The sequence below is a fragment of the Chiroxiphia lanceolata genome, chromosome 15, assembly GCF_009829145.1.
Source record: "Chiroxiphia lanceolata isolate bChiLan1 chromosome 15, bChiLan1.pri, whole genome shotgun sequence".
NCBI lineage: Eukaryota > Metazoa > Chordata > Aves > Passeriformes > Pipridae > Chiroxiphia > Chiroxiphia lanceolata.
In genome coordinates, this window is record NC_045651.1 from 3,400,423 (window position 1) to 3,410,577 (window position 10,155).

A 10,155-nucleotide genomic window follows, 5' to 3' on the forward strand; every position below is an offset into this window, starting at 1 on the left:
TGTCCTCGCTTACACTTAAATCCAGATGGTTCTGAAAGGACTGAGGGTCCCCGTTACCTTGTGGAAGGGGAAACCCAAGGGTCTGAATCATCACTTCTCTTCTTAGGTAAATGACATCATGATGCTTCTGTCAGCAGCTGTCGTCAGAAAGCAGCTGGGCTCCCTTCCTATTGCACATCATTCACTCTTGAGCAAACTCTGGGCAACTTCCTGAGAGCAATAACTCTGCTTGGAAAGTCTTGGAGCAGATCTAAATATTTGGTGGTTGCTGTAGAGTGCTAATTCCCAGTGTGTACATGTGCCACGGTGTTGAACTGGGTGAGGACCAGTGCTGGGTGGACCCACCAGGGCGTAGGGCTGCCTGCAGACCCACCCCACCCCGTTGCTGGTGCCCACTATTTTGGTTTCTCCCGGAGCAGGAGCAGCTGGGTGCTGTTCAGCCAGTTCACCTCCTTCCCATTATGGGTTCCGAGTGAAATCCCGTTACACAGAGGGCACATCCTCGGCACATCGTCTCAGGCTGACTGAAATGCTTGCCTTGCCCAGGGTGCACGACTTGGAGTGCTGTTCTCTGCAGGGAATTTGGGCATTTCCAGCCCCCTGAGCATCAGTGGTGACCCCAAGAGTGAGGGCAGCTCGGGCTGCCCCTCCTGCCTGACCCCCCACACGTGGGCAGCACGACTTGCCTTCCTCCCAGGAAAGATCCTTCTCCAGCCACCCACGTGCTCCCAGCTCTAGCTCAGGATCTGTTGATCACTTTCCCTTGGGGAATTCCAGAAATGGTTTGAGTTAACTTTGGGGGATACAGAAGCTCTTGGCTCGCAGCAGGTTTTTTGGGACGGTGTCACAAGATGAGCTGTGTCAGGGCTCCTGTTTGAGGCACTGCCTCATGCCTGGGGACTGCAGCGTTCCTCGATGGAAGCCCTCTGAGCGTGAGAGTGGGATGCCAGAATCCGGTGGCTGGTAGCCAAGCAGGCTGTGATCCATAGGGAGGTGTTCCCTAGGAAGGGACCTGCCACCTTACTTTGTTCTCACAAGCTGGGTATAAAACAAGTCCATAGAAAAACGGTTTAAGAAACAAAAAAACAAACAACGAAAAAAAAAAAGCAACAAAGGAGGGGAAGAAGAAAGAACAGGCTGAAATGAGTAGGCATGTTCCAATACTAGATCCTGACATCTCCATGGGAACAGTTTTGTTTGGGCTTAAGCAGATCTGTGTTTGCAGGTCAAGGGTTGAGCCTCTTGCTGAGGTGATGTGAGAGAAATGGTATTTGAAGAGCAAAAGTCAACCTTGAGTGATAAACCACGACTTGACACAGGAAACTCACCTGTGAGCAGGAGGTGAACCGCAGCATGGATGGGCAGGGCTGCTGTGCCTCTGTTCCCACAGGGAGCACAGGGCTGTTTGGGAATGCTGGGCCATGCTGTGCTCAACCACTGGCTCGAGGCAAGGCCGGGGCTGGCGGTGCCTGACCAGCTCTCCCTGAGGGCAGAGGTGTCTGAATCACAGCGCTGGAGGAAAGACAGTGCTTTGATCATCAAAAGCCCATCCAAGAGGAGCTGATTAATAGTTTTTTGTTGCTGTGGAATCTGTGGATGCCGGCTCTTTAATCTGCCAGGAATGCAAGGTCCAGTGCGTCATCTTGTGAAGCACCAGCTTCTCCAGCAGCATGATGCAACGGGAGCAGAGGTGGGAGGCTGGAGCAGGAGGTGGCTTCCCTGCCGTGTCAAAAGGCCACGGGCCACCTCTGTTAACCACAAGTCCTTTTCTTCTTAGGGTGTGAGCTGTAATTGTGTTTGCACTTGATGGAGTCTTTCCGCAGCCGCTGCCAAGAGCAAACAGCGCGGAGCTGGTCGGGCAGCGAGTGCTGCTCGTGGTGGGGAGCGAAGGGCAAGGGAGAGCTGAGGAACAGGGTGATGGCAGGGGCGAGTCTCCTGGCAGTGTTTGGCTGTACCCACCCGTGCCAGGGTGTGCAGGTTGGCTGTGCTGGCACGCCTTGGTCAGAAGCGTGCACGGCGAGGGCTGGCTCGTGGTGCTGCCCGCACAGCCCGGCCGAGCTGGTGCTTCCAGGAGTGTGTGCTTCCCACACCAGCTGAGGCTGGTGGCAGCCCCCCAGAGCCGTGGCTTACAGTCCCCCAGAGCTTCCTAGGACATGGTAGTGGGTGTTGCATCCCAACATGGCCATTGGATATCAGCTCCCTGCCCTCCCCTCTTCTCCCCTCCCTCCTTTCAGGCAGGGTCCTATGAGGAGCAGCTGAGGGAGCTGGGGTTGTTCAGCCTGGAGAAGAGGAGCCTCAGGGGAGACCTCATCACTCTCTACAACTCCCTGACAGGAGGTTGTAGCCAGGTGATCATTGGGCTCTGCTCCCAGGCAACTAGCAGTAGGACAAGAGGGCTGGGTCTTAAGCTGTGCCAGGGGAGGTTTAGGTTGGATATTAGGAAGAAATGTTGTACAGAGAGTGATCAACCATTGGAATGGGCTACCCAGGGAGGTGGTGGAGTCACCGTCCCTGTAGGTGTTTAAGAAGAGACTGGATGTGTCACTGAGTGCCATGGTCTGGGTGATAAGGTAGTGTTTGGTCAGAGGTTGGACTTGATGATATCAGAAGTCTTTTCCAGCCTAGTTGATTCTGTGGTTCTGTGGTGGTACCTTCCCTGATGGGCCCTGTGGCTCTGTTGGTGGAGCTGTTGGCTGCACAGCCACCCTTCCTCCTGGGAAGGGTTCCTGGGAGGTGCACATGTGTTGCCTGTCAGATGGGGCTGTGTGAGTGGCCAGTCCTATTTTTGGCCGCATCTCTGATGACATGGGAGGTGGTGTTTTTACAGCTGTACTGACCACACACAGGTCCACCCCTTGCCTGGTTTAGGGAGGCTACAGCAAGCCTTGGAAGTGGGGAAGGCTCTCAGGAGCTTGAAGGGGAGAGTATGGGCCAGGTTGGTGGCACATCTGCAGTCAGGGGCAGGAGAGGTGCAGATCCCAGCTCCCGGGCCCCCAGGAGGTGGTGGGAGGCCCAGCCTGTGGGATTGGCTCTGCTGCCCAAGGAGGAGTCCTTGGTCATCTCTTCCATCCCTCCATCCCAGTGCCAGGCAGTCATTAGCATGGCAAGCCTGCTTCCAGAAAGCAGATTTAGGTGAGAACACTTCCTTTGGGGCTAGTTTTGAGACAGATCATCAGGGCTGTGGTTTGTCTCGTTCCCAAGTGCTGCAGCCCTTCCTGGCTGGGGAAGGGACTGTTGCTGGCAGTAGGATTAACTTAAAGAAATTGGGAAACTGTGGGCTGGGAGACATTGACTGCACTGGGTTTTTGGGGGCATCTTCCATGGCTTTGCACCCTCTCAGTTGTTCTGCAGGAGGCCCAGACCCAGCTGGGTTGGGACAGTGGCTCTGTGTTGGTCTCGTGTCCCAGTGCAGGTGGCAGAGCCTTTTCTGTGAGGGGCAGGAGGGGATCAGGGGGCTGTCACCACAGATAAGGGAGTGGATGGGAGCTGGTGGGTGGCCTGTGGTGGGAATGTGTGAGGATGCAAGAGCTTGTCCTGTGCTGGGGCAGGTCAGCTGGCTCGGTTTTGGGGTGCGTGCAAAGCGTGCTGTCCACCTGGAAATGTGTAGCTGCAATTAATTCTCCCTTCCCACGTGCCCTCTTCCATGCAGCTTCCAGCTCCCTTTTCTCACTTTGTGGGGGAGAAGCTTCTCCAGCTCTGACAGGACCTGCAGTCCCAGGTCATCCCTCCCTGTATGAGTGAGCTGTGTCTGGGTCATGGGAACACACTGGCCTTTTCCCGGGAGCAGTGGGGGCTGGCAGGGGTTGGTCAGAGGCTGTTCCTCTGAAATAAGCTTCAGCAACACCCCACAAGTGTGTTCTGCACCGTGGTAAAATACAATCTCTATAGCAAGTGGCTGTGGGAGTCGTGCCCCAGGAGGAACCGGCCCTCGGCTGACACATCAGCTGCTTCCTGCCGTGCCCTCCGTGTTTCCTCATCGCTGCCTTGCCACACTCCGGTGTGACTGCAGGGGGACAGACCCCGGGGCACTGCCCAGCCTCCTGCAGAGCCTGACCCAGCCTGGGAGAGGGGCTTTTCTGGGAGCTCAGGGTCATGTGGCTACTTCCCTCCACCACCTTCCCAAAGCCAGTCTCCTTTCTCTGTTCTTCCCTGGATTCCTGGGGCTCAGGCAGTGGCATTTGGGGCTGGTTTGGGTGCCCGCTTTAGGTGGCCAGAGGCCTGCAGAGGCTGGGGGAGGGTGGGGGCAGCTCAGGGCACTGGTGTGGTGAGTGGGCAGGAGCTCTGGATCAGCAGCTTGCAGGTCATGCAGCCACCAAAGCTGGTGGGCCAGTGTGCTGCCGTGTCCCCTGGGGCTGCTGCCGTGTCCCCTGGGGCTGCTGCCCTGTCCCCTGGGGCTGCTGCCCTGTCCCCTGGGGCTGCTGCCCTGTCCCCTGGGGCTGCTGCCACGTTCCCTTGGGCTCCTGACTGGTGAGCAGTGGAGCTACAGCTCTAGAAGTGAAATCAGAGGCTGCAGACAGCAGCAGCCACCTTTAGGTTAATGAGGGACCCGAACCAGCAGCGCAGTTCTGGTGTTGCACTGTGAATTCCCGCGGGCTGTGGTTGCTGTGGCAGCAGAGGAGGATCCACCTGGAGGGGTGAACACACCTTCCCAGGGAAGTGCATCAGCTCAGAGGGTGCTGAGGTGAAGCCCAAACCAGGGGCTCAGAGGACAAAGGGTTAATTAACTAGGGCTGCAAGTCCGGGCCGAGTGCAGATGAAAGCTGTGAGCTGGGGAAGCTGGAGGTGGGGTTTGGGATGCGGGTTGGTGTTCAGAGAACAGATACCACCAGCCTGGCAGGTCTGGCTGGACCGGAACAGCCTCCAGCGTGACTTCAGAGCTGCGCTGCCGTGTCTCTGGGCTCTGGTGTGAGTAGGCAGAGCGTGTGTCAGCCCTCGCTCGGCGGGAGAGACGGAGTTTCCTGTCTAGACCCCAGTAATCGCGGTGAGGAGGGGTTTGCACGCGGGCTCCTGCTGCTTCTCCGGTGATTGCCGAAGCAGAAACCGGGCTGCAGTTCCTGGGGAAGGAACACCTCGTTTGTGCCACGTGTCTCGGAAAATGTGGCGCCCGTCTGCTCCTCGCTGCCCGTGATCCGGGGGTCAGAGTGGGATCAGCCACCGTGCTGGCTCCGGCACTGCAGGACTCATTGGGAAGTTTGCAGCCCCTCAGCTGGGGGTGCAGGGCTCACTGGATGCCCAAGTGATGCTCCTGGAGCCCAGGGCTGGGACTCCCTGCAGGCTGCTTCTGCGAGGAAGGAGTAAAAGCATCGGGATCAGCCCAGATCCTCTCATCCCAGACACTGCGTGACCAAGGAGAGTGATTGAGGGAAATAAAAATTTCCCTCAATCCTCACCTGCCTCAGGCTGCCTGCGCTGCTTGAGTACAGAAATGGCATTAAACCCTGTGCCTTTGCCACGGGCTGTGCAACTCTGGCAGCCCTGCTCCCCTGGGAGGGCAGAGCATGTCCCTGTGCAGGAATGGGCATTGTGGGTCCGTGGGGGACATGGCAGGGGAGAGGGCAGAAAGGCAGAACCATTTCACAGGCTAATTTAATGGCGTTAAAAAATGGTTTTAGCAATAAATGACCAGAAGTCAGCTCCACTGCTGCCACTCTGCTCTGGTCAGCAGAGCTCGGACCCACGAGGGTTTTTCAGGCTCTGTGACCTCTTGCAGCCTTCAGGCTCAGTTCCCTATGTGTGAAATCCCTCGATGCCTTTCCGGGCAGTGTGGGGACAGTGTGGCGGTGACAGAGTCCTGCTGGTGTGTCACTGACTCACTGACAGTGGGAACCCGTGGCTGCTCTTCCTCTCCCTGTGGTTTCCTCAAAAGCAGTTCCTGTCAGCGAGAGGGACCCCGGGAGAGGGACAAGGAGCCCTTCCTTGGCTGTATCCCTGGCCCTGGATGTCACCAACAACCTTTAGTGTTTAAATAAAAACCCTTCAGCCTTTAGGAACAGGGCTGGGAGGGTTGTCCTCATGGCATGGGCATTCCAGCTGAGTGTGCAGCCATGTGACAGCAGGGGATGGAGGGACAGTGGTCCATGGAGGGACAGAGGTCCTGTGATCTTGTGGGATCACAGGAATTGGGGTGAGGCTCTCAGGGCAGCATCAGCAGTTCTTGCCCTTCACCTGTGCTTGGTTTGGGTGGCCTTTGGGGGCCATTCCTGCCATCCTGGGCTCCTGGTGCTCACCTCCTGGGAAGGTGCCCATGGCAGGATGGTCTGGGCTGAGACCTGGACTCTGGAATTCGATAACAGTCCTGCCAGTGCTTATCAATACAAGCTCCCTGGGCTTATGTGGAGCTGTGACACCCATGGGGCAGGGGGCCAAAGTGTCCCCCAGCCCCTTGTGAGGACAGCAGACCCTGTGCCAGTGGTGTTGCAGGTGCCACTGAGGGCGAGCCCAGCTCTGGGGAGATTCCCAAGGCCCCCCATCCAGTCATGGAGTGGGCCCACCCCTGCTCACAGCAACGCTGCTGGAGGAGACTGTTGTGTCTGTTGTTTGGAAACCCTGAGAAAATAGTCAGGAGAGCCAAGTGCTGATTTTTCCAGTCACAGAGGAGCACCCAGACTAGCAGGAAAAAACGCTGCATGCTGAATTCCTATCTTGGGATGCACGGCTTGGGGCTGCTTCCCTGCCAAGCCCAGCCTAATTACAGATGATTAAGGAAACACACGTATTTGGTGACTATGCCAGGGAATTTCTGATAGAAAGGAGGGTCTGGGGTTAGAAAATGGCCCAGCTGGGAAAAAGAGCCTTTTGTGCCCAAGGAGGGAGTTTTGCTGTGCCTCCATAAGGAGGCCTCAGCATGTCAGTCCCTCTCTGGGCTCCAGGAGTTACAGGATCTGATTTGATTTCCTTCCTTGCTGTGGTTCATTTCTCCCACTTTTTTGCAGAGGAGGTTTCAGTGGGAACAAAATTCAAAGTCTGTGTAAAACATTTCCACTGCCCCTGTGCCTCTGGGAACGTGTAACCACTGTCCCCACGTGGGGACACCGGCAGGGTGGGGGGTGGCTGGGCCAGCTCTGCCTGGGTGGCCCTGGGCCCTGGTGTGTGCTGGGGGACCCTGACTCTCCTCTGCCTTCTGCCTTGCAGCAGAAGAAGTCGTACCTGGAGCGGAGTGTGAAGGAAGCAGAAGACAATATCCGGGAGATGCTGATGGCCCGCAGGGCACAGTAGTGACACCCCTGGGTGCCCTGGGCTGATCCCCACAGCCTGCCCCCTCCTTCCCCACCTCAATAAAACTCGTGTCTCTCTGGCTGCTCTCCCAGGGGGGTGTGGTGGGATTTGGGGTGAGTGGCCTGCAGGGAATCCTGCTGCCCTGGAGCAGCTGTGCCCTTGTCCTGCAGACACCCCCTGAGTGCTGCCCAGAGTGGGCACTGGGGGAGGCTGGTGGAGGGGTCCTGCTGGAGAGCAGTGGTGGGGGGAAGAGGGAGGCTGGGAGGGCTGGCACAGGCACAGACATGGGCATGGAACATGGACATGAGCATGGGCCCAGCCAGCCTGTGCTGGGTGGTCATTCCCACTGTCCCGGGCCATTTCTGCTGTCCTGGGCCATTCCCATTCTCCTGGGCTGTTCCAGCTGTCCCGGTCATTCCTGCTGTCCTGGGTCATTCCCACTCTCCCGGGCCATTCCCACTCTCCTGTGTCATTCCTACTGTCCCGGTCATTCCTGCTCTCCCATACCTTTCCCTCTCCCAAGCCATTCCCACTGTCCCGTGTCATTCCCAGTGTCCCAGGCCATTCCTGCTGTCCAGGGCCATTCCCTCTCTCCCGTGTCATTCCCAGTGTCCCAGGCCATTCCCGCTGTCCCATGTCATTCCCTCTCTCCTGTGTCATTCCTACTGTCCCAGGCCATTCCCAGTGTCCCATGCCAGTCCTGCTGTCCAGGGCCATTCCCTCTCTCCCGTGTTATTCCCAGTGTCCCAGGCCATTCCCGCTGTCCAGGGCCATTCCTGCTGTCCCTTGTCATTCCCTCTCTCCCTTGTCATTCCCACTGTCCCACGCCATTCCCTCTCTCCCACGTCATTCCCAGTGTCCCAGGCCATTCCCGCTGTCCCGTGTCATTCCCAGTGTCCCGTGCCATTCCCTCTCTCCCGTGTCATTCTCTCTCTCCCGTGTCATTCCCAGTGTCCCACGCCATTCCCTCTCTCCCGTGTCATTCCCAGTGTCCCAGGCCATTCCCTCTCTCCCGTGTCATTCCCTCTCTCCCGTGTCATTCCCTCTCTCCCGTGTCATTCCCTCTCTCCCGGCCATTCCCACTGTCCCGGTCTCCGCACATCCCGGCGCGAGGGGACATCGCCACCGTGTGGCCCCTGCGGGAACTGCACCGGCCCGGCCCCCGCCCGCTCCTCCCGGGATCTTGAAGCCGGGCAGGAGTTTCCCGGTCCTGTGCCGACCCCCGCGCTCTCATCCCACGGGCACGCGGGTGCTGCCACACTCTGGGACGGCCTTTCTCTGCCCCCGGGTTCCCAAACCACCACCTGTGTCACCAGCGGGTCCCGTGTCACCTCCGCCGGTGATCCCACGGCTGCCCCAGGGACACGGGGCCGCTCCTCCCTGGAGCTCTCACGCCCTGCACACACGCGGGCAGGGAGGGAGCCCCGGGCGGGAGAGGGTTTAGGAGGAATCTGATAAGCTCAGACAGACTGGGGGGATCAGGTGCTGGACAAAAGCAATGACCAGGGGGTCACCAACACCCTGCTGGGCCCCACACCTCACTGCTTTCCCACACTTCCTCCTAAAAATCAGCTGCACCTTGGGGGCCTCCTCGAAACATCCCATAACAAGTCCTGTGCAATCCCAAACAGTTTGCATCCAAGTAAGTGTCCCACTCCCAGGTATCAGCCCTGTAACCCCAAAGGTGATCTGGGGGCTGCCCTGGGATGGGTTGTAGGGTGGACATGGGGCTGCAGCTCTGTGGGGCAGCCCTGGGAAAAGCCCTGGACAAGGCATCTTGGTTGGGTTCCTGCCTGAACTGTGCCCATGGGCTCTGCCAGGGCTGGGGGTGGGCCTGTGAGGGGCTGGTGGGGCTGGAAGACCCCTGGCCAGGCCATGGGTGGGCTCCCTTCCCGTGGGGACTCTGAGCTCCTGTGTGTGTGCAGACCCGCTTCATCCCATCACCCACTGTGAGCAGCCACATCTGCTGCTTCCCAACCTCAGCTTCTGTGTCCTGGCGTCTCTTCCAAGTGCTGGGGTGGGCAAACAGGTGGGCCCTGGGCCAGGCTGTCCCCATTTGGGTTGCAGGGCATAGGCCTGGCCCGGTGGGTCAGCCCCTTTCTGGTGCAGTGGCCAAAGACTCCCCGCTGCAGAGGCTGCCAGAGCTTCACCCTCTGCCCTGCCCTGGCACTGGGATGAGGAAGGGGTGCCCAGGCCCACTGGGGACTGGCAGAGCCTGAGCTCTCCCACAGCCCAGGCAGCTGGTGTGCTGGGAGCTGGGGTGGCCCTTCCTGCTGGAGCATGGGAGATGTGACGTGCCCTGCCTGTCCCCAAGGACGGGCACTGTGTGACCCAGAGTGCTGCTGCAGCCACTTGGTTGGTGTCTGGGACAGGTGCCAGAGCAGGAAAACCGAGTCCTCACCCCCTCCCCTGCTGGGAGCAGCTCCTGCTGCACCCAAGACAGGGCAAGGAGCTGAGGGGAGTGTGCAGGGCTGGGGCTCCCTCGGGCCTGGCAGGGACAGAGCCATTCCCTTGGCTGGGAAGAGCCAAGGTCAGGCGGGGGGGGAGCACAGGGCTGGAGGGGGCATGGAGGGCCATGGGCACAGGGCAACCCAACACTCCACTTCCCTCCCACCCAGGGAGGAGGGTGAGCCAGGGCCTCCCCTCCTGTGCCCCTGCAGCTGCCAAGCTGCCAGGGAGGTGACAGTGACAGGGAAGGTGACAGCACCCATTCCTGGGAGCTCTGGGAACCCAGCCACACAGCTGAGCTTAGGGCTGCAGGGGGGCAGGCAAGGGGCATTAAGGCTCCTGGGGACAGGCAGCTGCCAGGGGCTCTCATCCACTCCAAACCCCAGATCAGAGCCCCAAACTTGCACTGCTGAGCTCTTGAGTCGAGGTGCACAGAGCACCAGGGCCATCTGAGGGACAGCGAGGGCAGTGCCCTTTGCAAACAGATCCAAG

The 10,155-nt window shown here is 58.9% G+C and overlaps 1 protein-coding gene across 1 annotated transcript in view; it reads left to right on the top strand.

Annotated features, from left to right (window-relative positions):
* The window catches only part of PFDN1 (prefoldin subunit 1), a 33,195-nt gene extending 25,900 nt beyond the window's left edge, over positions 1–7,295 (top strand). The window contains exon 4 of the mRNA XM_032702625.1: positions 7,132–7,295. Within this exon, the coding sequence (XP_032558516.1) occupies positions 7,132–7,215 (84 nt within the window). The 3' untranslated portion in view covers positions 7,216–7,295. The remainder of the gene's footprint in view (positions 1–7,131) is intronic.
* The last annotated feature ends 2,860 nt before the right edge of the window (positions 7,296–10,155 follow it).